The sequence below is a fragment of the Aspergillus aculeatus genome (genome assembly GCF_001890905.1).
Source record: "Aspergillus aculeatus ATCC 16872 unplaced genomic scaffold ASPACscaffold_4, whole genome shotgun sequence".
In the NCBI taxonomy this organism is placed as follows: Eukaryota; Fungi; Ascomycota; class Eurotiomycetes; order Eurotiales; family Aspergillaceae; genus Aspergillus; species Aspergillus aculeatus.
The window spans coordinates 1,495,508-1,523,287 of NW_017962979.1; the positions used below are offsets into that span (position 1 = coordinate 1,495,508).

The 27,780-nt window shown below is 55.1% G+C and overlaps 13 protein-coding genes across 13 annotated transcripts; 6 read left to right on the forward strand and 7 right to left on the reverse strand.

Moving 5' to 3' along the window:
• Positions 1-76: 76 nt before the first annotated feature.
• ASPACDRAFT_115124 (FPP/GGPP synthase family protein) lies at positions 77-2,245 on the reverse strand. The gene is made up of 7 exons (XM_020195873.1): positions 1,909-2,245; positions 1,594-1,841; positions 1,362-1,516; positions 1,126-1,286; positions 962-1,063; positions 711-895; positions 77-610 (listed from the first exon to the last, which is right to left on the reverse strand). The coding sequence occupies exons 1-7, from the start codon at positions 2,018-2,020 to the stop codon at positions 278-280; spliced, it is 1,296 nt and encodes a 431-aa protein (XP_020058672.1). The 5' UTR covers positions 2,021-2,245; the 3' UTR covers positions 77-277.
• A 460-nt stretch (positions 2,246-2,705) lies between these two features.
• ASPACDRAFT_50929 (uncharacterized protein) lies at positions 2,706-4,497 on the reverse strand (the record flags this gene model as incomplete). The annotated part of the gene is made up of 3 exons (XM_020202414.1): positions 2,706-3,795; positions 3,857-4,103; positions 4,170-4,497. The coding sequence occupies 3 exons, from the start codon at positions 4,495-4,497 to the stop codon at positions 2,706-2,708; spliced, it is 1,665 nt and encodes a 554-aa protein (XP_020058673.1).
• A 484-nt stretch (positions 4,498-4,981) lies between these two features.
• On the forward strand, positions 4,982-6,202 carry ASPACDRAFT_41160 (uncharacterized protein; the record flags this gene model as incomplete). The annotated part of the gene is made up of 3 exons (XM_020200896.1): positions 4,982-5,137; positions 5,189-5,293; positions 5,366-6,202. 3 exons carry the CDS (start codon positions 4,982-4,984, stop codon positions 6,200-6,202), a joined length of 1,098 nt encoding a protein of 365 aa, XP_020058674.1.
• A 370-nt stretch (positions 6,203-6,572) lies between these two features.
• On the reverse strand, positions 6,573-8,048 carry ASPACDRAFT_58664 (uncharacterized protein; the record flags this gene model as incomplete). Its single annotated transcript, XM_020203376.1, has 1 exon — positions 6,573-8,048. One exon carries the CDS (start codon positions 8,046-8,048, stop codon positions 6,573-6,575), a length of 1,476 nt encoding a protein of 491 aa, XP_020058675.1.
• Positions 8,049-9,055: 1,007 nt separating this feature from the next.
• On the forward strand, positions 9,056-10,700 carry ASPACDRAFT_1886661 (cytochrome P450; the record flags this gene model as incomplete). Its single annotated transcript, XM_020198434.1, has 2 exons — positions 9,056-10,273; positions 10,350-10,700. The coding sequence occupies 2 exons, from the start codon at positions 9,056-9,058 to the stop codon at positions 10,698-10,700; spliced, it is 1,569 nt and encodes a 522-aa protein (XP_020058676.1).
• A 691-nt stretch (positions 10,701-11,391) lies between these two features.
• ASPACDRAFT_1886662 (uncharacterized protein) lies at positions 11,392-13,553 on the forward strand. Its single transcript, XM_020198435.1, has 4 exons — positions 11,392-12,292; positions 12,361-12,481; positions 12,561-12,841; positions 12,902-13,553. The coding sequence occupies exons 1-4, from the start codon at positions 11,438-11,440 to the stop codon at positions 13,460-13,462; spliced, it is 1,818 nt and encodes a 605-aa protein (XP_020058677.1). The 5' UTR covers positions 11,392-11,437; the 3' UTR covers positions 13,463-13,553.
• A 68-nt stretch (positions 13,554-13,621) lies between these two features.
• On the forward strand, positions 13,622-14,915 carry ASPACDRAFT_115127 (sulfotransferase family protein). The gene has a single exon (XM_020195874.1). It carries the CDS (start codon positions 13,785-13,787, stop codon positions 14,556-14,558), a length of 774 nt encoding a protein of 257 aa, XP_020058678.1. The 5' UTR covers positions 13,622-13,784; the 3' UTR covers positions 14,559-14,915.
• Positions 14,916-15,773: 858 nt separating this feature from the next.
• Positions 15,774-17,354, forward strand: ASPACDRAFT_41165 (putative C6 transcription factor; the record flags this gene model as incomplete). Its single annotated transcript, XM_020200897.1, has 3 exons — positions 15,774-16,474; positions 16,522-16,963; positions 17,013-17,354. 3 exons carry the CDS (start codon positions 15,774-15,776, stop codon positions 17,352-17,354), a joined length of 1,485 nt encoding a protein of 494 aa, XP_020058679.1.
• Positions 17,355-17,419: 65 nt separating this feature from the next.
• Positions 17,420-18,641, reverse strand: ASPACDRAFT_50932 (zinc-dependent alcohol dehydrogenase; the record flags this gene model as incomplete). Its single annotated transcript, XM_020202415.1, has 4 exons — positions 17,420-17,901; positions 17,950-18,028; positions 18,072-18,439; positions 18,491-18,641. 4 exons carry the CDS (start codon positions 18,639-18,641, stop codon positions 17,420-17,422), a joined length of 1,080 nt encoding a protein of 359 aa, XP_020058680.1.
• A 1,143-nt stretch (positions 18,642-19,784) lies between these two features.
• ASPACDRAFT_41167 (uncharacterized protein) lies at positions 19,785-20,861 on the forward strand (the record flags this gene model as incomplete). The annotated part of the gene is made up of 1 exon (XM_020200898.1): positions 19,785-20,861. One exon carries the CDS (start codon positions 19,785-19,787, stop codon positions 20,859-20,861), a length of 1,077 nt encoding a protein of 358 aa, XP_020058681.1.
• A 441-nt stretch (positions 20,862-21,302) lies between these two features.
• ASPACDRAFT_1854323 (Bys1 family protein) lies at positions 21,303-21,839 on the reverse strand (the record flags this gene model as incomplete). Its single annotated transcript, XM_020197384.1, has 1 exon — positions 21,303-21,839. One exon carries the CDS (start codon positions 21,837-21,839, stop codon positions 21,303-21,305), a length of 537 nt encoding a protein of 178 aa, XP_020058682.1.
• A 400-nt stretch (positions 21,840-22,239) lies between these two features.
• On the reverse strand, positions 22,240-23,989 carry ASPACDRAFT_115132 (arylsulfotransferase family protein). Its single transcript, XM_020195875.1, has 2 exons — positions 23,101-23,989; positions 22,240-23,022 (listed from the first exon to the last, which is right to left on the reverse strand). The coding sequence occupies exons 1-2, from the start codon at positions 23,917-23,919 to the stop codon at positions 22,342-22,344; spliced, it is 1,500 nt and encodes a 499-aa protein (XP_020058683.1). The 5' UTR covers positions 23,920-23,989; the 3' UTR covers positions 22,240-22,341.
• A 789-nt stretch (positions 23,990-24,778) lies between these two features.
• On the reverse strand, positions 24,779-26,937 carry ASPACDRAFT_76732 (putative isoamyl alcohol oxidase). Its single transcript, XM_020204773.1, has 3 exons — positions 26,450-26,937; positions 26,179-26,379; positions 24,779-26,124 (listed from the first exon to the last, which is right to left on the reverse strand). The coding sequence occupies exons 1-3, from the start codon at positions 26,701-26,703 to the stop codon at positions 24,882-24,884; spliced, it is 1,698 nt and encodes a 565-aa protein (XP_020058684.1). The 5' UTR covers positions 26,704-26,937; the 3' UTR covers positions 24,779-24,881.
• Between the last annotated feature and the right edge of the window lie 843 nt (positions 26,938-27,780).

Sequence of the window (27,780 nt, forward strand, 5' to 3'; positions counted from 1 at the left end):
GGTTCGGGATTGGAAGGCGGAACTTCGAGTCGTTCGTTCTAGTATTCAGTGAGAATGGAGAATTGTGTTTTTCTAACAGAAATCCGGTCCTATTTTCCATGCCCTGTGGTTGTGTGTGTGCTTGCTCTTTAGCCAGCGAGGCTAATATAGACAGAACTAAGAATGCATGCATGCAATATGTGAATCATGGCAATTAACAGCTAAAGTAAAACTGGCTTATCAGCGCGCCTCACAACAAAAACGCCATCTCCTAAACGCCAAACCGATCCCCCCAAACCTACATCCTCACCCGCAACCGCTCCACCATCCCCCTAAGCAACGGGTTGGCCACCCCGGTGAAAACCTCCACCCGCCGAATCTCCCCCTCAATCGCCTGACGCAGCGTCTCCAGCGCGCTCGCCGTGTAAGCCAGCGACTTGGTCTCCTCTCGCAGGATCTGCAGGATGAGCTGCTTGTGTCCGCGGCCGGCGCAGCCCAGTGCGTGTCGTTGCATGAGAAGATTCATGAGAAGGGAGCGGGTGGTCGGCGTGGCGTATTCCAGCGCGTGCAGCAGGATGAAGCTCCATTTGCCTTCGTCGAGATCTTCGCAGTGGCCTTTAGCCGCTTGGTACTTTTTTTTTTCAGCAGAGTCAGTCAGGGGATTGCTATGGGTTGTTTGGTGCGCAGGGATGGGGGCTGTCGGTTGAAATTGGAGAAGGAGAAGGGCGTACCTGATCATCTACTAGGTTTGCGTAGTCGTCGCGGACTTGGAAGAAACGCCCAAAGAGGATGAGGAGATTGCTGAGGCTGGAGACTGGGGAGGAAGAGATTGGGCTTGGGGTAGGGGGTTGCGTGGTGGTTGAATGGCTGAGGGAGGTCATTAAGCGCTCGATCATGCAGAATAACGCGCCGGTTTCTGAGTCACAATTATTAATGGGTTGCTCTGGGAGTGGTTGAAAATGCAGGGCAAGTGGCAGCTCACTTCCGTCAATCATCTGGAGATATTCCTGGAGGGTTGGTGGGGAGACGTGTTGGACCCAATGTAGGTCCAGGCTCTGGCCGATCAACATTTTCTTCATTGCGTCTGGGGTGCCGTTAGCTATCTGGGTATGTTGGCCGGCCTGGGAGAACCCGGAGAGCATGCACCTATTATGATGGATTGACACTCCGTCCCCATCTCTGATGCACGGCTGATCACGTCGACGAGCTGATACGAGGCAGCATTAATGGTTTGTGCAATGCCGAATACCGTGTGTGCGGCGGGCCGCGAGCGGCGCAGTGGGGATCCGTCCTCCACGTCGTCCAGCCTGCCCAGCGATCAGAAACTTTAGCTCCCATTAAAAAAATTATAATCAAATCATGGAAAGCATGGCAGCCCTCACATCAAAGAGATATTATGGATATCGGCCACAATGGCGCCGACCTGAGGGAGCAAGTCTCGCGGGGTCCCGACCCATACATTCAGGGCTTCCAGCAACTGATCTCGGACGCCTTTGGAAGGCAACGACGACATGTACCGGAAGGGCGCCATGATGGGCTGCATGTCACGCCAAGCACGGGTTGGTCAACCGCGTTGCAACAGATTTATAACGCATGAGCAGAGTAAAGACGTACCTCGGTTTGAGTAGTACTGGCAAGGGGATCCACCTCCAAAAGCTGCTGCTCGGGGGACTCCTCCACCAGTTGCTTCATAGCTGGAGGAAGGCTAATCCCTCCACCATAGCTTCCATTCGAGGCAGGAAGGCGCTGGTAATTGATGAGTTTCGGACTGGGGGGGAGGATGGAAGGACTCGAAGGCGATCCAGTGTTGCTGCTTCCGGGATCATTCGCCCCTGCTACAGACAGGATGTCCATGAAAGGACCTGTTTGGGTGTCGTCAATAGCCATCGCTGAATTGATGTGACAGGAACTTTCTCCCTGGGTGCTCACGTCTCGTTTTCTCTTCTGTCTCGGACAGCTCCCCATGTGTCGATCTAGATATATGGAGCCATGTGGGGGCGAAAAGGAGCCGGCCGAGCATAGGATTTCCCGCCCTGATCATGACACCTGACATACCGGATATATCGGACATGCACTGTGCTGGACAGCCAAGCCATGAGAATAGCAAAGACGGCACCTTGCTCAGCCTCCTTCAAACCGTCAACACACGGGAGACAGCACGATACTGGCGATGCAAGCCAATGGATGGCAGGCCAAGGCGCACAGCAGGGGCCACTGCCCCCACCGAAGGATTGGGGGCCGTCGAGGGCTCGAGCACCCGTTGCGGATGTGAGGTTGTTCATCCTCGAGGAGGCGGGCCGTGGCCCTGAAGGAGATGGCACCGTGCGCCTTGCTGCAGGAAACTAACTCCGAATGCTTGCTGACGGCCTTGGGGGCTTATTTTGTCCCCGGGTATTGCGGCCGCTCTTACTGTATTTTACATGGTATGCCGCTAATACGCGAAATTGACACCACCGTACTGCAATACGTGATCCCATATTTGCAAAAGAAAATAAATAAAAAAAATAAAAAAATAAAAAAGAAAAAAAACGAAGGAACCCGTCGAAATGCGTTTATTCAGGGGCTATGGTGTCGGTCTATCGATGTCAGATGGAGGAGGAGGAGGATTCAATGGAGTACCTATACAATGTTGGCCTAGTGATCTATGATGAATGGTAACGCTTTCTTTGTTTGTCTGCTTCTTATCGAAAACCATCTGTCTCTGCTATGCGCAGTCAGAGCAGAGTCTAATCAGTAGATTCAAGAGCAGCCTGACCACCGGCAGCAGCAGCAGCTTCTCTCTTCTCTGCATCCCTCTCCGCCGAGATCTTCTTCAAATTCAACCACTTCATCCCCAGTGCCGTCGGCACAGACACACAGATAATAGCCACAAGCAGAATATTCACATCTGCCACCGCGACCGACCACGCCGCGCGCAGACCGCGAATCACCCCCGGGGAAGAAGACAGGGTTTCCACGCCGGTGGCTCCCGCCGCCATGACAGCGTCTGCCGAGATGCCCGTCACGTAGCGGGGCACCTCGGTGTGCAGGCCGTTCAGCAGTATGGCGTTGGCGATGGGAACGCCCAGAGCACCGCCCAGCTGGCCGAAGAAACTCGCGATCCCATTGGCGATGAAGATGTCGTTGTCAGACTCGAAGACTGCCTGGATCGCGATATGCGGCACATTGACCCCCAGCCCCAGCCCGGCCCCCGTCAGGGCCATGTACGTCGCCCACTGCGCCGTGCTCGTCTCTATCCGGATGGTCGTCAGGAGACCCGCGCCGACGGCTGTCAGCAGCTGCGCGAAGAGGATGACCGGCATGTAGTGGCCGGTGGCTGTCGTGATGCCTCCCCCTGCTAAAAGCCCGACCATCAGCGGCGCCGCCAGCGAGATGTACTCCACGGCGCTGCGGATGGGGGTGGCCCCACGTCCGGCTTGGAAGTAGTACGGCATGTAGTAGATGGCAATGTAGTTGGCCATGTTATCCCAGAACAGGTACAGACTGCCCCAAATGACGGTTCGGTCGCGGAAGAACCGGAGGGGGATCGTCGCCTGGTCGCCGGCCTTCCACTGCCAGAATCCAAAGGCAATCGCCAGGAGACCAAAGCCTACGAACAGACCAATCGGTTTGGAGTCGGACCAGGGCACTTGATTGCCTCCGATCTGGAGGGCGAGGAAGAGGCAGATCACAGAGGATAACAGCAGAACAACCCCGAGTCCATCGAGACCGCGCAGCTTCTCGCGGAGAGGCAGTTGGCGAGGCCCAGGGTCCACACCAACGAGTTTCATGAACAGCGCGACAAGCACAAACACTGCGCCTCCGACTGGAAGGTTACTGCATAAATGGACCTGGTTAGTTACAGACGAGGTGATTTCAGGGGTGGGGAAGGCCTGACATCCAAAAGCACCAGCGCCATGTCACATCGACCGTAAAAGCACCCCCGATCAGCGGGCCTAGCCCCGACATGAGGCCAAACAGACTGACAATGATGGCCATGAAGAGTGGACGGGTCTTGAGATCGCAGACATAGGTCAACAGGCCGAATGCTCCTTGAAGCAATCCCCCAGCTCCAAGCCCTGCGATCGCGCGACCGATGATGAATGCGGCCGACGAGGGCGCCGCAGCGCAGACGACCGATCCCACTTGCTACTGTCAGTTTCTATAAGATCAAGTATTTAAAGGGGGGAAGAAATAGCATAACTATATACCTTCGAAAACAATGATTACCACCAGATACACAATCTTAGGGTTGAAGTGCTTGTAGAAACTGGACAGCACCGGGGTGAATGCGCACAAAGTCATCCCGTAGGCAGCGCCATACCAGCCCACCTCGTCCAAGGCATGGAAGTCGGTCGAGATCTTGGGAGTAGCCACCGAGATGATCGTGCTGTCCAGCGCCATCAGAAAGGTTCCCAATGAGAGGGAGAGCATGATGACGACCAGGCGAAGACCCGTAGGATACGCAATCTCTGCTTTTTTACCATCGTCCCCAGCGGTGATGATGGTGGTTGTCTGCTGCTTCTCAAACTCGGACATGATGCAAACAGAACACCTCGGTGAGAGTGAGAGTGAGGCAATGAGACAACAGTAGATTGAAGGCCCCAACGAAGGATTGTGGGTTGGAGGAAAGGACCCCAAGAAAAGGAAAGGGGGAGGGGGCTGAGTTCTTTCAACCCTGGCAAGGATGTCGAGCGACTAAACAGAGGAGGGGATAAGCGAACTCCTCCCCCATGCCAGCTGTAAGATGTAAGATGTACGATGTAAGCTGTAAAGATGGTACAGTACAGACAGATACACTCTTCCATGATTCAGTCTGCCTCATGCAGGTTTAGCTGCATCCTTCACGGTGGGGGTCAAGTCTGGCGCTTATCGATCCCTGGGCATGTCAAAGCTCTTAATCCCGCCATGCACCTCTCTTCTGTCCCACCTCTCTCAGCGTCCTTGTGTCTGGTCCGTCTTCTGGTGTATGTTCTTCTTTTGAATTATCTCGATCTCTTGTCTTTCAACGCCTGACAGCATCATGGGTTGGACCATCGACCCTGCCAACCATGAGGGCAAGGCTTTCATCGGCATCATCATCTTGCTGCTGATCTTGGATTTCTGCCTTCTCGTTTCCCGTCTTGTCATCCGTGCCAAACACTCTGATTTAAGCGACTATGTCTTGATTTTCGGATTCGTACGTATGTCCTCCAATTATCCGTGTCACCGGTAGCTCACGGGGGTTCAGTTGGCGACAATCGGCCTCGTGGTGGCCATGTACGATACCTATGCCCACGGCTATGGCATGACCACGAGCCACTTTACACTGGGGGATCTGAATGAGTCCTGGAAGGTGAGTCAGGTCGCCTCGGGGCTTTTTTTTTTTTGCTTTTGCTTTCACGGTGTGTCTGACAGCAACTCCCAGCTCTTCGCGCCCACGGAAATCCTCTGGAACGCAGGGACGACCTCGATCCGAATCTCCATGATGCTCTTCTACCAGCAACTGTTCCACCCGGTGCGCACCTTCTGCAAGCTCACTATGGTCCTGATTGGAATCAACATCGCCAACTTCATCACTGTCTTCATCATCGCCTTGTCCATCTGCCAGCCCATGTCGTACGTCTTCCTCCGCGTGGGCAAGGGGCACTGCGGCAATGCCATGGCCTACGAGACCTACACGGCGGCGTCGGCCATCCTCTTCGATGGTCTGGTAGTTGTGCTCCCCATGCCCCTGCTGTGGCGGCTGCAGATCAAAACCAGCAAGAAATGGGGGCTCAGCCTCGTGCTCGGGCTGGGTGTCGTGGTCTGCACGCTGACGGTCGTGCGGCTCATCGCCTCGTACGTTTATATGGCGGACGACCTGCCCAAGCAGAACGCCCTGGTCGATTTCATTACGGGGCTCGAGCCTACCCTGGGCATCCTGATTGCGTGCCTCCCTTTCCTGCCGCAGGTCTCCTCGCGGCTTCGTCGTCGCTACAACTCGACCTTTGGCTCACAGGCGACTGGGTCCAAAGATACGAGCCACAATACCGGGGTGTCGTCTGCCGCGCGTCCGTTCAACCGACTGCAGGACACCGAGTTGCTGCAGACGGGGGGTCGGTCGGGCAATCACCGTGCAGAGGCAGTACGGTCGGATAGTTTCAGCGAGGACCTGGAGTCCGCTAACATGAGCGATCTGAAGGGGTCTACCTCTCCCACAAGGACAAGAAGTATCCTTGTGTCTTCAAAGTTTGTGGTACGAGAGGATGAGAGCAGCCGGTGAGCTGGCAATACAAAGAGGGGCTGGATGTGGAGAAGGGGCTGCACAACCAGCATCGGGCGGAGTAAATAGTGGATTTTAATACAGTTGGGGGCTGAAAAAGCCGCGTGTATTTGCGCTAAAATGAGACCATTGATTGACAGACACAATCTTCTATGGCTTAAGGCCAACTAGTTTTGTACCAACAGCAGCGTTACTGCGTGCTTACAGTGGATTAGGGCTTACGATTGGCGGGCAAGGGAGTCTGACCACTACCAACTCGACCTTGGGCATAAGGCATAAGCACTAGTCGAATTAAATCATCATCGTATAGCTAACTAACCATGCTATGTCCTGTACATTTTCTACACAACCCAGCAACAAGTACCACCGCTCATTTGACCGAGTTGGTCACATCGCGCGTGAGATACAGATCCGAGAAGAGCTCTGCGTTGCGACAATACACCCGCAAAGCGCCCGCGATGCGCGAGCCTTGGTCGTTGTCTTCCCCCTCGAGACTGTTATAGAGCTCGTCCCCGAGCGACTCCGCCATACGTCGCTCGTGTCTTCCCACTTGCAGCAGAGTGGCCTTGAGACGGGCCACGCAGTCGTCTGTCCCCGTCCGCTCGCTCTCAGCTGCTATCTCGTGTGTCCAGAACTCTGGAAAGTGCACGCTATTGAGATTGCCCTCGCGCAGGTCGCGCTGCACCGAGCCGTAATCATTGTACAGGCGGCAGTAGGCGCCGACGTGCTGGTTCATCTCGTGAGCCAGCACCCTTTGCATCACGCTGCTCCAGCAGTCGCGACGCTGATGCGGGTCATCGCCGTTGGTACTGTTCCGCACCCAACTGCCCATATACGCGGCCAGAAATGCCAGACTGACCGGGGCAGAGACATGGCCGGCGCCTACACTGTGCAGCCAGGTCGCGAAGCTGGTGCGCGGCGACTCGAACCGCGCCACGGACGCTTCGGTATTGCTCTGCGTCGGGGCCCGGCCTAGCTGATCGGCCAGCCGGAGGTTATCTTGGATCTGGTGAGCGTGGAAGAGGAGGTACTTCTTGATCTCCGAACGCAGCTCGTTCATGTCGGTCGCGCTGCACCGCGACAGTCGGTCCCAGTTGAGCATCTCCCGTGCCCAGGTGTAGTAGACGGAGAGTGCGGCTTGAACGTTGGGGGCCGCTGCTGCATTTTGCAGTGGTTGTTTGCCTGCCTGATGGGAGAGGAGTTGGGGCACGCCGATGATAGACTCTCCTGGATCTGGATAGGGATGGATGAGCTCCAGGCCCGCGCAGAACTGCGCCAGCTCGTCGGTGGAAAAGTGCACCACCACCGATTCCATGTACTCGTCCACTAGGAAGATGTACATGGACCACTGCGCTAGGTCGAACAGCCACTGCGGCGTGTAGCAGCCCTCCGAGGTCGTGCTGGGGATGGTAATCAACACTGGGATGTACTGGAGATACCTGTCCTGCTCGGGGGACTCGGTCATAGGGAACATGCAAGCAGCTCGCTTAGACTGTAACAAAGTGGTGTAGAACGAGCCTTCGAGGATTGCCGCCTTGATGGCGATGCTGCTCTGGTCGGAGAGGTAATCCGCGCGTGCGAAGTACTGCGCGAACTGACTGAGCCTCTTCGCCTGCTTTTGTGCCTGTGGATCCAGAGACACAGGGGCGTGGTCGGGTTCAGTTGCTAGAGCCACGCGGACAAGTGAGCAGGCTACGGGGGAGAGGTTGGTCTCGTCCCTCGCTGCTGCGATCAGGATTTGTCGTCGGGAGGCAATCGCGGCCTGCAGCTCTGGTTCAAGAATCTGCATCCACGGCAGAGCCAGCAGCCCTCGCAGGCTTAGATAGTCGCGCGCGATCGTCTCCATCGGCGGTGCATCTACGTCCCTGTGGCAATCAGGGAGCATAATTCGTGCCGCCATCTGCGTGATTACCACCGGGGCACGGGCAGACTGAAGATGTGGGCTCTCGTTCCATGGGGATAGATCACCTCTTTGTATCTTCCTGGTGAGTTCTGCGAATCCTTGAATCAAGGCAAGACGGGCAACACTTTCGTCCGCATGCTGGCATTGGTCAACATACGTCAACATTTACGACGGTATGGGACTTGGATACGCACCTTGCTGTATGTCATTCTCCCTTCCCACCAAACCTGACAGACCAGGTCCAGAACCTGGTGGACCAGTTGCCCGTCAGAGCCGTTGCTGTGGGAAACCTGGTACTCGAAAGCATCGCACTGAATATCAAAAGGCCGAGTCCGCAATGCGGCGAGTAGGGAACTATTCGCGATGCCATTCCAGTCCCCCTTGTCAACGGGTGGGCTCGCTACGGGCACCGGTGTAATCGTAAGGGAGAGCATGTTGGACAAGACCAGCGAGATTCACTTGGCGAGTCTGGAGTCCAGAGGTCGTGGCATGAACCACAAATAAGTTGGGAGGAACAAGAGACCAACCAACAGTTGGATCAATTACCTACCCCTCCTTTCTTGATCCTCCATCCTCATTCCTTGGTGACTACAAGCAAGGTATACCACAGGCCATCTCCGTACAGAGCCTTAGTCTGCAGCCCCGGAGGGGCCGATTGCAACGTGGGGGCAGAAGGAGAGAAGAAATCAGCGCTAATCAAGCCCTACTTTAGCCCGTGCTTTTTGGGATGGGTTTCACAGTAATACGGTATGCTCGTATGCTCGTATGGTTACAAGACGATTACATATTACCTTGTCAATTGCAAAATTTGCAGGAATGAGACCGTCAGAATAGGAGGGTCAAGAAAAGCTGGCTGGTGTCGAAGAAGGCGCGTATGTATATAATGCAGCTGCCAGCCCTGGCTTCAACAACCCACACTCCATGCACCCACTGGTCTAAACCTTTGCACCATGACCTTACTGCAAACGTTATTCCTGGAGATCTACTCCAGTCGCCCGGCTCAGATCGCGGTCGTCGTCGCTTGCCTGCTGGTCTACCCACTCTACCAGATCATTTACAATCTATACTTCCATCCGCTGGCCAAACATCCCGGGCCGCGTCTGTGGGCAGCCTCGCGAATCCCCTTCGTCTACAACCTGCTTGCAGGCTCGCTGGTCAAACGCCAGCGCGAGCTGCACGAACAATATGGGCCTTACTTCCGCATGGCGCCCGACGAAATCTCCTTCGCCAGCGAGGAGGCCTGGCACGATATCTACACCTGGCGACCGGGCCACAAGCGCGCCATTCGCGACCCGATCTTCATGAAAGCCCCCGACGGTATCGCGGATAACATCATTACCACCAGCAATGTCAAGTTCCACGCGCGCGTGCGCGGCCTGATGAGCCACAGCTTCACCGAAAATGCGTTGCGCGAGCAGGCCCCGCTGGTCCAGGGGCATGCGGATGTCTTCATCGACCAGTTGCGCCGCCTTGCGACCAAGGAAGCCGGTGGGGGGGAGGCCTGTGGGCTCGTGAATCTCACGAACTGGCTGAACTTCTTCACGATGGATGTGATTGGCGATCTTGCCTTTGGGGAGCCCTTCGGCTGCCTCGCCAAGGGGGAGTATCATGACTGGGTTCGCACCCTGTTCTTCTTTCTCAAGGGGATGACCATCGCTGCTGCGCCGCGATACTGGCCGTGGCTGGAATTCGTGTTGGAGAAGTTGCTGCCAGGGCACATCATGGACGGCCAGAAGCGTCACCAGCAATATGCTTTTGATTGCATCAACCGCCGGCTCGACGCGCAGACGGACCGCCCCGATTTCATGACCCCCTTCATGAAGCGGAATCCCAACTTCGAGTCGATGTCCCGCGATGAGATTCTCTCTTCGTTTACGTTTATCATCGTCGGAGGCTCCGAAACCACCGCGACGTCAATGACGGGCATCTTCAACCACCTCTGCAAGCCCGCAAACAAACCCATTCTCGACCGACTGACCCGCGAGATTCGGGAGGCCTACGAGACCGAGCAGCAGATCACTCTGGAGAAGATCAATGCCGTTCAGCTCCCATACCTCGACGCCGTCATCCAAGAAGGGCTTCGCATGGCGAACCCTGTACCGGCCGGACTACCGCGTATGGTGCCCCCAGGAGGCGATGAATATGCTGGGGTTGATCTTCCAGCAGGCGTGAGTACCCTCTGTGTTGTTTCCCCTCGTACATTATCTTCCCCACAACCCAGTCCTAACTCATTCTCCCATCCAGACCCGGATTGGCGTCCGCACTTTCTCGGTCAACCGCTCCACCAAGTACTTCTGTAACCCGGGGACCTTCGTCCCGGAGCGGTGGCTGTCGGAGAGCGAAGGACGTCCGGCAGAGTACGCCCACGACCGGCTGTCCGCCTCCAAGCCCTTCAGCGTGGGCTTCCACGTGTGCCTGGGCCGGCCGCTGGCGTGGCTGGAGATGCGGTTGATTCTGACGCGCACGCTGTGGGCATTTGATCTGCGTGAGGAGCCGAGCAAGGCGGTGTGGTTTGACGATTTTCCCACGATGATGATGGTCGAGAAGCAGCCGTTGATGTTGTGGATCAAGCCTCGAGTTGACCTTGTCAAGTGATGACTTTACGACGAATGAGATAAAAACCTAGCTGCCTAATTGAATCATGCGTGCCCTTTTGGGGCTGCGTCTAAAACTCGTCTGTCGTATTGTACGTAAGGGTAAACATAGTCTGCATTTTGGATCTAGTCCCTGGTGTCAGTTATTTTCGTAATCACAACCCGCTTAGGGACTTATAGTATGCTAGTGTATCAATACACTTAGGCTTCTCAAAATAATTTACCGCATGTTTGTAAGCTATTCTGGCCCCCAGTCCATCAGCCCACCTTTGATAGTAGCGCTAAGCGTAAGCACAACACGAAATCAATTCCTATCAGATGGCTCAATAAGCTCGCGGGCCAATGCTGAAAGACGCACTGACAGTGTCGGCTCCTGAATCCTAACGGCCCCCAAAAAATCCTCATTTGTTGTCGGCAGTTCCGAGGAGAATGGCCGCAGTGAGTGCAATGCCTTGCTTTACGAAGGGCCGCGTCGATTAATCTGTGAGCAGGGCTTAGACCGGCGTAAACGGTTCAGGAGTTGTCGCTTAGGTTCATTTGTTCGAAGGATGGATTTAGTCTCTAAGTGTGCCGACAATAGTACATCTTGGTCAGGGCGTTCTGCGATATGCATTACTGCTAGAGTAATAGATATTTAGCCCACCAGCTCCCAGGACTTAAATCCTCAGTCTGAACCTTGGGCTTTTTTCCTGCATCACTTACTCCCCTTCTTGCTGTTGTAATAAATCTCCATCAGTCATGACGCAGGAACTCCAACTGCAGAACAAGGTGGACTCCATCATGGAGTACCTCACCACCTCCCTCGACACCCCCTACCATGGATCCAGCTCGATGACCCCGTGCATTTACGATACAGCCTGGCTGGCCCTGATCATCAAACCAGAGGGCGTCTTCAATGACCATCGCGACGCAGCCCAGCACCTGCACTCACAATGGCTCTTCCCCGAATGCTTCCAGGCTGTGCTGGACAGCCAATCGACCGACGGGGGCTTTGGCTCCTCGCGCGCCAGTCGCGTGGACGAAGTGATGAACGCAATGGCTGCGGTGCTTGCTCTGAGCAAACACGCGCACAATCCTACTGTCACGCCCTCCTCCTCCTGCTCGCCATCAGACCTACAAGAACGCATCGACCGGGGCATCCGCTACCTTCATTCCGCCCTCTCCACCTGGGACAACGAGGCAGTCCTTGCCACCGATCACGTCGGCTTCGAAATTCTCATTCCCTGCCTCCTCGACCTCCTCAAAGCCGAAGGAGGCATCGACCTCCGCGCCAGCTTCCCCGGCCACGCGGCCTTGATGCAGCTGAACGCGCGCAAGATGGCTCGCTTCCACCCCTCGATGCTCTACTCGACCCGCAAAACCACGCTCCTCCACTCCCTCGAGGCCTTCATCGGGCGCATCGACTTCGACGCCGTCGCGCACCACCTGACCCACGGGGCGATGCTGAACTCGCCCTCCTCGACGGCCGCATACCTCATGCATGCTACGCGGTGGGATGCCAGGGCTGAGGCGTATCTGCGGTTTGTTGTCGAGCAGGGAGTTGGGGCAATGGTGCCCAGTGCGTTTCCAATCACGATGTTCGAAATTTCCTGGGTATGTGTCGATCAATATGACACAACTGTTTTGATAAGAAATGATTACTGATGCTCGGCGCATGGCAGTGTTTGTCGACGCTGCTGGAGTCTGGACACTCGACGCAGCAGCTAGGCGAGGATGCCGTTCACAAACTTACCACATTCGTGACGCGGCAGCTGGAGGAATCAGATGGAGTGTGCGGGTTTGGTATGTTTTTAATCCGTCTGGGTCCCTGAATTATTTGTAGGGTGTTCATGACCTTATATACTTACTATAACCTTGCCAGCCCCGGGGGTGGTCCCCGACGCGGACGACACGGCCAAGTGCATCTTCTTTCTCAACAGCACGGGCCGCCAGACGAGCTGTGACCGCATGGTCGAGGTGTTTGAGGACGAGGCACATTTCAAGACCTACGATCTGGAAGTGACGGATTCGTTCAGCGCCAACTGCAACGTTCTCAAGGCGCTGCTGACGTCGAGCAATCCGGCTCGCCACCAGCCACAGATCTCTAAGGTGCTCCGGTATTTGTGCCAGCGGTGGCATCGAGGGGGATTGACTGACAAATGGGTAAGTTTACCTCGTGTTACACTGAGATCTTGTACATTGATATTGACTTTGGGGTGCTAGAATCTGCGCCCGCAGTACTCGATGATGCTGCTCACCGAGGCACTGGTACTGGCCTTGCAACGGTGGGACCACGGCGACCTGCCGGAGATCCTGCCGGAGCTGATGGGTCACCAGGGGATTCTGCGGGTGCTCGCAGAGATCACGGTGCAGCTGCTTCAGACGCCGCACGCAGCAGAGATCACGGGCGATGCTGCGTCGGCGGAAGTCACCGGGTATACGCTGCTGGCATTGAAGCGCATCGCCTCGCTGCCGTGGAGCCTTCCGCTGGGGGAGAGGATCGACACGGCCATTGTAGAGGCCACCCGGCACCTGCAGATACACGAAGGTACCTGGACCCTTGCTCAGGATCATTGGATCGAGAAAGTCAGCTACGGCTCGCGATTGCTGTCCCTGACCTATTGCGTGGCCGCGTTGGGAGCCCCGCAATTCCACCGCTGGGGGCCGCGGGTGCTCCGGCTGTGTCTGCTGTCAGTGGAGGAGGAGGAGAAGAAGGAGAAGGAGGAGACGCAATACAAGGCCCTGGATGTCATGTTGCCGAGTCGGTTGCAGGTCATCGCGTAGGTGTGCAGTGGAGGGTAGTTGGCTGAGTAATGGCATGACTGTACATAAATGACAACACGTATACTATACGTAATGTGAAATACCGTGCTACCAACGTGTCTAGTAAGTATAGTTATGTGAGGTGTCATTCTCTAACTACATTTATATCCCTGCCGTGGCGGTCAGCACTAGCTCTGTTCCAGCACTGCCCCATCATCACCTCATCTCCAACGAGAGTCACCTCAGGGCATTCATTTAAACCCAGGTTCTCCTCCACTCTAACTTCACCATCGAACCTTGAACACAATCTTTATTACCTTCTACGCTTGAATTGAAATACAACATGGGCCAACAAGCGTCCGTCCCCCGCCCCGGCACTGACCTGCAGGTGATCGGGGCCGGGCTCTCCCGCACGGGAACCGCATCCTTCACTGCAGCCCTAGAAATCCTCCTGGACGCTCCCGTCTACCACGGGGGCACGCAAACCACGATGGGACCCCCCATTGAGATCCAATCGTGGAACACCATCCTGCGCACCTGGCTCGCGGGCAACAAGCCCCAAACCCTGCAGCTGCTGCGCGCCCGCACCGCCGGCTACGGCGCGATCACCGACGCCCCGGCCAGCCAATTTGTCCCCGAACTGCTCGAGCTCTATCCCAATGCCAAAGTGATCGTGACCGTGCGCGATCGCGACAGCTGGGTGCAGAGTATGCAGCAGATCAGCTCCCTGGCTAAGCTGTGGTTCTTGGGGGCGGTTCTGCTCCCCTTGCCTGGGATGCGGCACTTCGTGACATACATCGACCTGCTGCAGCGACAGTGGGATCGGATCTACAATAATAGCCGCGATAACGCCTGGATCTATGACCGGCATCTCGAGTGGCTGAAGGAGGTGGTGCCCGCGGATCAGTTGGTGTTTTTCAGTGTTAAGGATGGGTGGGAGCCACTGTGTCGGGCTCTGGGCAAGGAGGTCCCCAAGGATATTCCTTTCCCGAGAATTAATGATTCCAAAGCGATCGATCGCGTGGCTGCTTATCATATTAAGCGGGGGTTGGTGCGATGGGCTGTGGTCTTCGCTGTGATGGGGTTGGTGGGGGCGTGGTGGGTTTATGGGAGGTGATGGGGTTGAAGACTTGGAGTGACGATGGGAGCAGGACTGATTATTCAATGGTGAAGTGATGACCTGAGGGCGCGAGTGGGCAGAAGTGGCAAGGTATGGGGAATGTAAAGTATGTGTATCTTGTATGAAGCAGTTTGTCGTGGTAGGTGAGATAGTCCTAGTGCTTCATCTCGGGTGTTTGCTGGTAGGGTTGTCAACATATGTACTACATCCTTTTGTAAGGATGATTTTCGAGTTTTCCTTCAGCTAGTGTGTACGCCCTGTTCATATAATGTGTTTACCTTCTCTAGCAGTCAAGTTAGAAGAGAGCGAGTGAGCTTATATCGAACGCAGCGCCCCTCCGTGTGGTCAACCGCTATGATCAAGAAGTTGATCCATTGTAAAAACGAAGCAGCCGAAGAGATGCCGTGGCGCAGGGCGGACTGTACAGACCATAGGTGCAGTGATCCATCCATGTTTGCCTCTGTTTGTTTGTCCCTGCCTCAGGCGAGTTTCGTTGTGACCTCCTTTCCGCAGTCATCAGTGGTTCTCCTTTGAGACATCTTGGCTTCGATCCTTCATGATACGTTGCATGAATTACGTACACCTTCTACTATAAAGTATCATCCACTGCTATCCATTGTGGATAGCGAAGTATTGCAAAAAAAATTCAGGTTGAGATGAGGCCTCGCCAAAACCCGCGGGTTAACAGATCGGGTTGGACCCGACCTGTTTCTTGGCAGGTTTTAGGTTAGTCGGCAGAGCCTATAGATCAGATTTAGATTCAGATATTTGATTTATGGATTCTTATCAGATATTTATAGATTGATAAATTTATTGAATATTTTTCTGAATTTGAAGACCTTTGTTGATTATAAACCTTTATTCCTCTGAGAGCATGCAAACGCGAGCCAGCTGAGAACTAAGCCTAATTAGACAATATAAAAATAGATAGATTATCTGAACTTGTTTTTAAAGGTATTTATTCCTGGAGTGATCTAGGAGTACTACAAAATTACTTAGGACACGCACTTTTATACTCCTCCCACACTCTGGGCCGCTTAGTGAGCAAAAAGCGGCGTCAAGTTGGATGTAAAGCGGAAAGAGCAAGTCGTTCGATTCCCAGTAGTTACATATTAGTAGTATCATCTGCATTGCTCCGCTTCTTCCCCTCTTTCCTTTCCTCTCCTCCCTTCTCCTTCTCCTCACGACGCCTACCACACTCTCCTCTCGACAATGCGCCACCTCGTCAAAAAAGCCTGTGATGAATGCATTGCCCGAAAAGTCAAATGCAGCGGCGCTCGTCCCTGCGATGCCTGTCGCCAGAATCCCAAGCCGGTCAATTGCACCTACCTCAAACCCGTCCGGCGCAGAGGTCCCAAGGCGAGACGATGGTCTACTCCCAAAACACATGCAGCCCCTCAGTCTCTAAGTCCTGACGATGCTCCCCCAAAGTACCACACTGCAGTCCCTCTCGTAGCGCTGGCGTATGTTGTTCAGCTATACCGGCAAACCTCTTACAGCGTCTGGCCGGTCATCGATGCCCCCGCTCTCCTCGAGAAGCTCAAATCAGCACCGCCAGTCGACACTCTCTGTCTAGCTCTGGCCCTCTCTGCCGCCACCATGGCTCAGCTGCAACTGTCACCACTGCACACTACAAACGCCACCGTCGACTGCACGATCATGGCAGCCGAGTGTATGAGGCTGCGGGACGCGAGCTCCTATCGAGAGCGCCCCGACGTGCGAAGTATCCTCGTTTCGTTCTTCCTGCATGTGTACCACGCCAAGATCAACCGACGCCACACGGCTATGACCTTCATACAGGAGGCCATCGGGGGGGCTAGGCTTTTGGGTTTGAATGCCGGGGGCATGGCCTGCGATTTTGATGTGATTGCAAACAAGCAGGTGGTGTTTCTCCTGCTCTGGATCTCGGAGAGGTAATGGTGCTGTCTGCCGAAGGGTTGCTGTTATTGACAGCTCGCAGGGGCTATGCTATGCATCTAGGGCTACAACCGTCCTATACACTTCCCGTCGTGATCCCTGATCTCAGTTCCGAGGGTAATGCAGAGGTGAAGGGCTTACTGCAGCTGGGCCGGCTGTTTGCAACCTTCGATGTGACCTGCGGCGGGCGTGGGAGTGCAGGCACTTCGGAAAATGCAGAATGTCTGGCAGAGGCCGAGGCGGCATTGGCAGTACTGTCTCTAGGGCAAGAGGGCGGCCCGTCAACGCGTCTGGCGGACTACTGCATTACGAAAGAATGGATGCGCACGATGATCTGGCAGAAAGCACTGTCGCAGCGGCTGCTCTCGTCGACTTCCTGTACTGAGCTCATGACCTTCCGCTTTCCTGCAGTCGTGGGCCGTTCTCTCCTCTGCTCTCTGCAGGGGTTTACCGAGTCGGACCTGCTCCCGTTGGGCCGTGACCAGGTAAGCTCTGTCTGGTTCAGAGATTGGGAATCACGCTGAGAGCGGGCAGTTGTTAAAGTGCTTCGAGGTGACGAACTCACTAGCAGATACTATCCTGCTGCCGGGGTCGAGCGCTGTGCACTCGACCTTGCAGTGGAGGCCGCAGGACTTTCTGCATGCTCTGTACCAGAAATTGCTGCCCTTCTTGGAGCAAGATCCCATGCTGAAGGCGTTGCTCCGGGCTAAGACGGCCGAAGCTTTGGTCAAAGCTCCTGCGCGCTTGTTGGGCCTCGGCTATGGTAATAATAACAGGCTTACAGAGCAAATCTTGAGCCGTCAGACGGAAGAGCCCGAGGAAGCTAATGTGGAAGATCTCCTCACCACTCCACGCCGGATTGAATTGGTCAGCTGATTTGAAGTGGCTGTCTGCCTACCTATGCTGCACAGAATAGATTACACTCTCAGCAATATGTTCGGTCACTCTGATATCTGGAGCACGATTCTCCCCGTAATATCGCCCTTCTCCATCTCCTCATAGACTTGAGGCAAGTCCTTGAACGGTCTGACCTTGATCTCTGGCTTCACCACCCCGCGACGAACTAGATCCACGGCCTCCATACATTCTTTCAGTGATCCGACCAGGTTGCCGGTGATCCGAAGCCCTTTGATCACAATGGTGGCGATCGGCGTTTGCAAGGTTGGACGTCCTGGAGGGATTCCCACACAGCTCAAAGCCCCTCCGACTCGTAGCATCTCGCACGCATGAGCGAAAGCTTTGGCGCTGCCAGCGGTCACCACCGCCGCATGTGCGCCAAGTCCGGTGATCTCATGGACGCGCTGGACCGGGTCCGTTGTGGTAAAATCAATGAATTCGACAGCGCCCAGCTTGAGGACAAAGTCCCGCTTGTCACCGGCATCAACGCCGATGACAAGTGCTCCTTGTGCTTTCGCATATTGCACTAACCAATTAGCATTCTATGAGGTTGCTCTGCTCTGATACAACCCACCTGCCAAGTGCCCGAGGCCTCCCCCTGCGCCGACCACCACTAACCAATTGCCCGCCCGGATGTTTGCATTGAGAACAGCCTATACAGTCAGCGATATACTTGTGGCGAGTGAGGTGAAGTACCTTGTAAGCCGTCACACCAGCGCACAGAACGGGGCCAATGACTTTAGGGTCGATATCATCCGGCAGGATCGTCAAGTAGTCAGCATCCAACGCGATGTACTCCTGGAAGCTTCCATCCTCATGATGGAGATGGTTGGTGCTTTTGATGCAGTACTGCTCGGTTCCAGCCAGACAAAACTCGCATCGTCTGCAGATCCGACTTGAGAATCGTATTCCGACAAGCCCTCCGACCTTTAGGTCTGTTCCACACCCTGGGCCGAGCGCCACAATTCGTCCCACGCCTTCATGGCCGCCCACATGGGGGATCTTGATGTTTGTGATAGGAGTGCCCTCGGACGAGGCAGCCGTGCCGTTCTTCGTGTGCAAGTCTGCATTTCATGGATTTCAGTATGGGGTTATCATCCGAACAGTGTACTGACCACTCTGGCAAACCCCTGTGTATAGCACTTTGGCTAGAACCTCATTGTGACCCGGTGTAGGAACGGGGTAGTCCTCGCGAAACTCGACACTGCCCCCGAGTTCATTGACCAGAGCTACGGTCTGGATTTGAGGGATGGATTCCACGGTCATTGCTTTTTCACAAGAAGATTGTTTAGTATGAGCTGACGTTGAGAATGTGCTCTGGTGGAAGGTTTAAGTAGACATGGCGGTCGTCAAATTTGAGCTCCAATCTGGTTCGACTTTGGGACCTATGGTGCTATTTCTCCGATTGGCTTGCCTTTGCATTGATTCAGCCGTGCAGATTGTGTATTTCTCCGAGGGGCCCAAGCATTGCATGCATGCATGCAGGATGGATGGAGTGGATGGAGAAGAGGTCAAGTTACGGGGTGGTTGGTGGTTGCTTGCTTTGTCTGTTCGTGTTCTTCCCCGCTTTCTGCTCTTCTCCTCACTCTATGCACATCAATACTTCTTTGCCATCTACCAATCTATGGACTACCCCTCACAGTGGCTAGATGCATGCATCATGCAGCAATTCTCCGAGGGTTTTCTCCGGTTGCCTTGCAAAGCAATGTGCATGCTGTTCAGGACTACTTTTGGAGTCTTGTCTGGCTCCTCACCCTGCGGAATGGTTGGAAATTCCAAGCTTTCACGCTGAGATGACTATTTTAACCTGAACGGTTTCTCCGTCGCCTTCAACGCTCATTGCCATAGTTAACAATGTTTGTCTCCACAGCTACGATGGTCTCCAACACAAGCCATCAAGCTACCAGGCTTGCCTTGCGACTATGGGTCATACATCTCAGCTCGATCAACTCAAACCTCGACAATCGATGTCTATGTTTTAAGTTTGCCGTCGCTTCGGGTCCAACCTTTTTTTCTTTAGCTCTATCATTCGACAAGGCAGATGGCTGAGACGGACGTCAACCCCTCTAGACACAATGAATATAGTGGGCTTTTTTCAGAGCTGTACAAAGCATAAGGTCTACTTCGAAGGGATCTGATCTGGCACAGCGACTTGACAAAAAGGTTAGCTCTTTGTCAGATCCAACAATCTTATTGTCCTTCCTCGGTTGATCGGTGTTTATCAAGAACTAACGACAGTATAGACATGAATCCCAGTTTGCAGGCAATCATGGAGAGTATAAATGCTACAGAAGCACTCTGCTTCGCCGGCCCACACGTCCAGCGCCATCTCCCCCACACCTCTGTTCTTGACACCTCTTCCGACACCCTTCTGACGTCTTTACGCATCCGTGTTGTAGAAATCTTAAAATGGAGTCGGAGTCTGGCGAGCCAGCCCCTCCCCCCGATCTGGAGAATATGCCCGTAGAGCTGTTCTGGCAGATGGCGCAGCACCTCCCGGTTGAAACCCTGACCAGCCTCCGCACAGTATCCCGAAAGGTAAGCGCTAAGGCACTGCAGCCCTTCGCGCGGTGCGGCTTGCGCACTCTGTCGATGACCCTCGATGCGCGGGGCTACGACAAGGTGGACGAGATCGCCAACCGCGAGTTCTACCACAAATTCCCGCAGCGGCTGGCCGTGTATCCGCCGGAATCCCCGTGCGACAGCTTCTGGACGGACGCGGCGCTGCGCAAGCTGGGCCAGACCCTGGAGCACCAGCTGGCGCGGTGCCGGGAGATGGTACTCTACTACGGCGCGCCGGACCAGGCGGACCGCATGGACGACATGCTGAGCCTGCACGCGCTGTGCCGCATGCTGGCCGTCAGCCAGATCCAGCTCCGCTACCTGGTTCTGTTCCAGCGACAGGCGCCCGGGCGCCGCGCGATCCAGCTCCTCGACTGGCCCCAACCGTACCTGCCGCCAGGCATCTCGAGCATCTGGACCGGGCTGCGCCAGCTGCATGTCTACGAGCCTGAGGACAACGGCGCCATCGAGTACCTGCGGGTGTTGCTGCCGGAGATCCTGCAGAACGCGCCGCAGCTCGAGGATTTCAAACATATCGTCTCGCCGCGGGTGTTCTTCCGCTCCTACGTGATTCCCCTGCGCTGCGCGATCTGGGCCGGTGAGGATCCGCCGCTGCGTGCGCCCGCGCCGCTCAAGCGGGTGGAGGTCGCGGGCTCGTACATCAACCTCGAGGCCCTGATGGGGTTTCTGGGAAGGTACGGCCCGACGCTGGAGCGCGTACAGATCTGCGTGACGTACGCCCACGGCAGTGCTACGCTGTGGTCGGAGGTGCTGGAGCATATGAAGGGGGTCTGTCCCGTGCTGCGGTATGTGTCGGTCGTGACGTGCCGGCGGTCGCTGGGCTGCGTGGAGTCGGAGGACCGGGCCCAGATATTGGAGGCATTGGACCGGATGATTGAGATGGCGGAACATGCGGGCATTTAGGTCGTCGCCGTAGTTCGTAGCCAGCCTTCGTAGCCTGCTTTCAAGCGAACCGTTGCGGTTGTAGATCGTACCTCCTTTGCCGTATGTCCTACATCGTAAGTGAACAGCTAGCTCAACATGATTGAGATTGAATCATAACTCTCGTTCTCTTAGAAGCAAGTATCGAATTGCCCATCGTAGCTCGCGTCTCCGTTCTCCACACATCTCCTTGGTTGTACAAGCTCAATAATATCAAATCCAGACAGCATCATACTTCACCCCTACAACGAAAGACTATCAATCTCTTTCTCCAACCTATACCTATACCGCACCTCAACAAACAAAGAATCCAAAGCCCCCAATAACCCAAATAAACAATCCACTTCCCCTCTCCCAAGACCATCAGCCTCCATCCCCTATCCCCCATTCCCCCCCCCCCAACCCCAGCTAGAGAAAGAGGTGTTAAACACAAACCCCCAACCCCAACCCAACCTCACACCCCACAACCCTCACCTGACTCCCCCTCGGCGGCACCCCATCCTCCCAAACAATCATCTCCGACGCATTCCCCGGTGCAGGACCCATCGGCCCCAACCGAACCCTAAACCCTTTGAACGGATCCCCAAACACATCCGACAAATCAAACCACACCTGCCCCGTCCGCTCGAGGTAGTTGTACGCGAAGATGGTCTGGGCCGCGCCCGTGTACAGCCCGTTCGGGACGGTGGTGAGCTTCAGACTGATCCCGCCGGTTTGCGGGTCGTGGCGGTAGGGTTCGGTCCAGGTGGTGTTTGGGGGCAGGGGGATTTCGGGGGGTGTGGTGGAGGAGACTGCTGTCAAGTAGATGGGGAAGGGGCATAGATTGTGGATTGTGGCGTTGGCGGGCTTGAGAGTGAGGGGTTGAGGGTCGGGGGTTGCGGTTGCGGTTGCGGTTGCGGTTGCGGTTGTTGTGAGCGGGAGGAGGGGGAGGAGGAGGAGGAGGAGGGTTAAGAAGTGCATTTTTTTGGTGTTGGGGGTGGATTTGGGGTTCGGGTTCTAATAAGGGATAGGTGAGGAGGGTGTTTGTATGCTTGTTACTTATGCTTGTTGTGTTGGTTGGTTGGTTGGTGGGTTGGTTGGTTAGGGCTTGGTGATGGAATGAGGTTTGTGGTGAGGTGGTGGATGTGTTTATATAGCTTAGGACTGTGTAGTTCATATAGCTCAATCTTTTCCAGTTGAAGGTGTATGCTATACAGCTGGGCACGTTGGACAGCTCGGATCCCTGTGCGATCTACCCATGTACGGTTACGACATGGTCGACGTCAGCTGTAACTGTCGGTTCGACTGTGCTCCTTCATCGGTTGTACAGTGGAGTACAGGCATAGGAGTGTAGGAGCAGAGTATAACAGAGTATAACAGAGCCAAAGGTAAGCAGTTTCTATTGCGTCTGTTCAATATAAAGGTACAGTCTAATGTACAATGTGCAGCAGCGAGTCTAGCTCTAGCTATGCATCTATACACCCTACACATCTATCACCGCCGACATGCCCAACGGAATATTCCCCTCACGCGCGACCACCTGCATAGACCGACTCGTCAGCCCGCTCAAATGCACCGTCGTCTCGAACCCCGCCCGCGGCACGCTCTTCACGAAACTCGCCTCCCCGTCCGTCGCCACCTCGTAGATCGCCCAGTTGTCATACTCTGTGGCCCCGTTCCAGCTCATCGACACCGTCGCCTGGTCGTCCGACGTGCGGATCGCCACCACCGCCGGCGGCCAGAACGGCGTCGCCTTCCACTGGCACTTGAACCCGCGGTACGAGGCCACCGCGTTGTCCTCGCCAAACTGCGCCGTCAGCACCGCCCGGCCCTGCGCGTCGTACTCCTTGACCCGCGCGATCGACCCGTACCCCAGCACCACATGTCCGGACTCCGGGCTGAGCAGCTGGAAGCTGCCCTGGCTGACGCTGTGGATCACGTCACCCGCGTCCGACAGCGCGCGCAGCGTCGATACCTTGTGGGCGACCAGGTCGACGTAGAAGCTCAGCCCCGTCGTCGCCGCCACCGTCTCCGTCGGCGTGTTGGCGTTGTTGAACAGACTCAGCACCATGCCCTCGGCCGTCTGGTTGTAGACGCGGATGTCATGCTGCCACGAGAAGACCGCCTTGTCGTCGATCTCGAAGTCGCCCGTGTTCTTCTCCCCCTGGACGAGGTTAGACCTCACACAACGTACACAGCGAAGTAACTCAAAACTCAAGCACAAAGATCAGGATGAACTTACACTAAGCCGCCACATCACCGTGCCATTATTATGAATATAAAACCCGGACCAGTAATGCCGCAACGAGATGATATACCCCTCATCCATCAGCTCCACCGAATTGATATGATACGCATCCCACGGCTTCTCCTTGGTGCCGTACTCGGCGCCGAGTCCCTGCTTCGAGACCTCCAACGGAATCTCCGCGAGATGCTCCAACGCACTCCACGCATACACAATCTCATTCGTGGCGATGTCGATCTCAAAGAACATGCCGTCCAGCATGTAGTCGTCCGGCGCGCCCCCGATAGCCGTCAGATCGTGCTGCGTGACGTTGTACGCGGTCACCAGCAGCGTATTGCGGTCTGTGATGTGGCTCTCGTGGAGGTCGATGTACGAGTCGCGGGGCTCGGCGAACGGCGACACGAAGTTGCCCCCCAGCGTCACCGTGTAGATCTCTCGGTACGTGTTGTCGAGGATGTGCACCGTCCCGTACCCGAACCCCAGGTCCGTCATGTCCCCCGCCCAGAACGTCAGCACGTCTTCGTTGTACAGCCGCTGCGTCCGGAAGTTGGCCGTCACCTCCGGCGGGCCCTCGTACACCAGCTGCCCGTCTTCATCGTAGATCAGCGCCGCCGTCCCCAGTCCTTGGTTGCCCCGCGGCCCGACGAAGATGTACCCCGGGTCCGTGGCGCCGGTCTTGGTGACTTTGAGTTGGGGGGGCAGGAATGCCGCGGTTCGGTATCCGACATACGGGAAATTGTCGGCGGCGGTAGGGGAGGCAAGGAAGAGGAGAAGTTGCAGCGCCGCGCTGCTGGCGAGGGCGAGTGTGCGGATCATGCTGGTCGATTATCGATCATCGGCGATTTGTGGGGATATTGTATATACAGACGGTTAAATACGGGGGAAGGGGGGGGGGGGGGGGTAAAAGGGGAAGCGTATCCCCAAAGGGCAGAGGTAAGGACTGGTCGAAAGAATGACAGAAATCAACTGTAGAGAAGACAGCGACGGTCAAGAAGAATATAAAACATCGCAGAAAGCGGGGGGAGGGGGAGGGGGCCAAGAGATATTAAAACAGGGACGGCACAGAGAAGGGAAGAGGAGGAGGGACCGGACTCAAGGCAGTATAGTCGAGTGGACTCGATTTGTCGGATCATCCCCCGGGCGGTGATGGTTCTTGCCTGTTCCGGTAGGCGGAGAGCGGGCTAGACCCCTTGATTGGTGGTCCATGGCCACCGGACGCGCAATGGATTGTCCTCTTAATCTCCTGTCTTCCATTTCGGTTAATTAAGGCTGATCATGCAGAACAATCGTTTATTGAAGGCTTTGGACCCTTGACGTATGTTGTAGGAAGGCAGGCACCCGATAGTTCTGCATGATGTTGGATGAGATTGACTCGTGGCTCACAATTCAGCAGTGAAAATTGACAGCTCATGTCCGGCATGCTTTCCCTAGCCGCCCATGATATCATTCATCACCACTTCAGCAGCAGCAGCAGCACAACACTGACGTATCGCATGCATTCTGGCATATTCTCGCTATCTCTGGATGATTGCAGAGTATGTTCAATGTCAAAACCATGGCATTGAACGGTACGTCTTCACGTTGAAGAGTAGATCGACGGTATATATTACCAGCATGCCCTAGGCATTCTGAAAATTAAAGCGACTGAACCTCTCTTATAACAAAAATGCCCCGACAAATGCAATCCGAGTCTATAATTAATTAATCTATAGTTCACGTCGATCATTATATACATCCAAGAAGACAAGGTAATCCTAAGAAGACACATATACAGAAATTTAAGCCTTGCACATACGGCCCGACTCCGACACGGTCCAGTACTCACTGCCCACTCCCTTGAGAACATAGAACACGTGGTCAGGATCCCACTTGTTCTTGATCTGGGTCAGGTTGTCGTAGTTGGAGCCGAAGAAGGTCTCCTGCCAGTTCAGCTGGTTGAAGTCCGCCTCGTTCTGGTAAGCACCAGCGCCGGGAGTGGCGGCCTCGAGCTGCGGCACAGCCTGGTGGGTCATCTGGTACTGCTCCTCGACCATCTGAGACCAAGGGGCAGTCTCGTTCCAGGCAGCACCAATCTGCATGGTCACGGCAGCCTTGCGCCACTCGGGGAAGATAGCATTGGCAACGTCGTTGGAGCTGGTCACGTTGAGACCAACTCCGACAGCGATGATACCCTCGCTGGTGATGTTGCGGAGAGCAGAGACCAAGGGAGTCACGTTGGAGTCCAGAACGGAACGGGGGATCAGGCGACCACCATAGTTGTAGGTACCAACATCCAGGTTACCATAGGGAAGAGGACCCATGTACTTCTCGTAGTGCTCATAGTACGAATCATACTCGGTGTAGGAGACAGCATAAGTGATGCCCAGGTCGGTCAGGGCGGAGAGGAAAGGAGCAAGGATGGTCTTCACCTCGTCGGTGGTCTTGTTGAAACCGGTCAAAGGGTTGATCAGGAAGATGCTGTTGGTCATCTCGTAGATGACGGTGGTACCGGCATCGATCATAGCGGGCAGCAGCTCGTGGAAGCGAGCGACGCCCTCGAAGAAGACGTCAGTAGTGACGTTAGCCGCGGTGAACTCAACGCCAGCACCGGAAACGGTGGCATCGGGGTAGGCCTTGACGGTAACGGACAGAACAACACCATAGTTACCGGCACCACCACCGCTGAGGGCCCAGTAGAGGTCGGTGTTGTTGGTGCGAGACGCTGTGACAACATCGCCAGCAGCGGTGACGACCTCGAAGGACAAAGACTGATCGGCTCCCAGACCGAACGAGGTGCTCAGAGCAGAGTGACCACCACCCTGGAGATAACCTCCGGCAAGACCGACGGTGGGACACTCACCACCAACCACAACGTGGCCGTTGGCGTGGACAGCATCAAGAACCTGGAATCCCATGACACCGCTACCGAGCTTGTAGGCAGGGCCAGTGTAGGTGGAATCGGACCAGTCAACATACTCAATGTTGTTCAGATGGTGGGTCCAGATGGCCAGAGCACCAGCACCGGTGGAACGACCAAGATAGCTAATGCTGCTGTTAGCCGTGGATCGTCATATGTCAACGTGCAGAGCAACTCACTCATGGCCGGTGTTCCGGATGACGACACGGATGTTGTTGGACTTGGCAAAGTTGATCGCCGCAACAACCTCATCGCTAGACGAGACGTTGACGGCATAATCCACATAGTTGCCAAGCAGGCAAGGTCTATCCACGGAGGTGAAAGGATCGCAACTCTGGTTGGCGAAGTAGGTTTGCATCACAGACGAGGAAGTGTCCATGCTGTAAAGCGGTGTGGAATTAGCTTTGTGGCAAGACGTGTGCATGTCCTTTAGGAGAGGTGCGAACTTACTGGGTCTGCGGGTAGTACCAGTTGCTTTGCAGCTCCTTGCACGCGGCAGCATCGTAGTTGGGAGCATGGCAAGGAGTACCAATGGGAACAGTCGCAATCAAGCGACCGTTCACCGTGCTGTTCAGAGTATCCCAGCTGGAAGTGGAGGGCCAGCAGTCATCACCAGGCAGACAGTGGCAATCGCTGGCGTCGGTGGCGGAGACCGTGGAAGTGAGAGCAGCAGTGGCTGCTGCCAAAGCCCAGGAAGCCTTCATTGTGAGGACGGAAAGTAGAAGGACTGCTAGAAGATTGACTGGGATGTGAAGTTGAAGATGATTAAGGGAGTAGAGGTACTTTATACTTCAAGTTGGTGAGTACTAAACGGACAGACCATATCACGATCCATCCAACGAGCTGAGCTATTGGAAGCAGGCCATCTCGGAGATGTTCCCTAAGAGCGTTTAGTTCGAGGGGAACGGAGAATAGTGGAGAAGATCCGTGGTGCGATGCAGGCACAGCCAGGCAGAGAATAATGATGTTGCTGGAGTCAGGTTAGTAATTTAGTGAATTTAGTGAGTTTAGTCAAACGAGTTCAACCAGGAGAGAGGAAGTGGTAGAACCGAGGACCGAAGAGGAAGAGTCTGGATGGAGCCTGGAGTCTAGATAGCGGGACTCAGGCCAGAAGGTGTACCGCAGCTCGGCAAATCGGAAGTTGCTCAATCTGGATGGATGCAGGCTAACTGGAAGAGGCAAAGTGCCGCACTCGGCCTGGTGGGGACAATTTCCAGTGGTGACCGAGGTCTGTCCACTGTCCATTGTCCACTGCAGAATCCGGCTCTGCTCCTTGCCTCCATCTATTCCATCTTCGGCTTCCCATCTCTATCTCTCTCTCCTCCCTCACTCTCTCGCTGTGGCACTGCGCCAAGGAGCCATCAGTTGCAGAATCCACTCTTTCATCCCTCCGCTGTCTTCCGAGCCCTACAATTGGCATGCTGCCATAATAGGCTTTACACCATTCCAAAAGCCAAACTCCCTGGCCGTCATTGGTGGCTGCTGGCTACTACTAGGGCTTTTCTTTCACCATCCGGCTAAGGCGGGCTTGAATTTCATCCGGTCATCCCTGGATAATAACATTATCGGTTCCGGCACCCGCATCGGGCAAGGCACCTGTCTCACGATGCTAGACCACAACTTCCAGCTGCTCAGCGCCAGGACCTTCTCTTCGTGTTCACGTTCAGGGGTAAAGAGATTTTGAAAACCATGGTCATGGTATCTCTACTAATGATAGCTTCCCTCTGGGCCACGTACCCATAGTCACGGACTTCCGACTGACAGCGGAAAACTTCCAAACG

Coding starts and splice junctions, on each gene's coding strand:
- ASPACDRAFT_115124 (XM_020195873.1), bottom strand. CDS start 2,020: ATGATCAGGGCGGGAAATCCTATGCTCGGCCGGCTCCTTTTCGCCCCC. Junction 1,842..1,908: donor GACAGAAGAGAAAACGAGAC/GTGAGCACCCAG, acceptor ACACCCAAACAG/GTCCTTTCATGGACATCCTG. Junction 1,517..1,593: donor CCAGTACTACTCAAACCGAG/GTACGTCTTTAC, acceptor CGTGACATGCAG/CCCATCATGGCGCCCTTCCG.
- ASPACDRAFT_1886662 (XM_020198435.1), top strand. CDS start 11,438: ATGACGCAGGAACTCCAACTGCAGAACAAGGTGGACTCCATCATGGAG. Junction 12,293..12,360: donor CGATGTTCGAAATTTCCTGG/GTATGTGTCGAT, acceptor GGCGCATGGCAG/TGTTTGTCGACGCTGCTGGA. Junction 12,482..12,560: donor AGATGGAGTGTGCGGGTTTG/GTATGTTTTTAA, acceptor TAACCTTGCCAG/CCCCGGGGGTGGTCCCCGAC.
- ASPACDRAFT_115127 (XM_020195874.1), top strand. CDS start 13,785: ATGGGCCAACAAGCGTCCGTCCCCCGCCCCGGCACTGACCTGCAGGTG.
- ASPACDRAFT_115132 (XM_020195875.1), bottom strand. CDS start 23,919: ATGATCCGCACACTCGCCCTCGCCAGCAGCGCGGCGCTGCAACTTCTC. Junction 23,023..23,100: donor CGGTGATGTGGCGGCTTAGT/GTAAGTTCATCC, acceptor AACCTCGTCCAG/GGGGAGAAGAACACGGGCGA.
- ASPACDRAFT_76732 (XM_020204773.1), bottom strand. CDS start 26,703: ATGAAGGCTTCCTGGGCTTTGGCAGCAGCCACTGCTGCTCTCACTTCC. Junction 26,380..26,449: donor TGGTACTACCCGCAGACCCA/GTAAGTTCGCAC, acceptor ACCGCTTTACAG/CATGGACACTTCCTCGTCTG. Junction 26,125..26,178: donor ATCCGGAACACCGGCCATGA/GTGAGTTGCTCT, acceptor CAGCAGCATTAG/CTATCTTGGTCGTTCCACCG.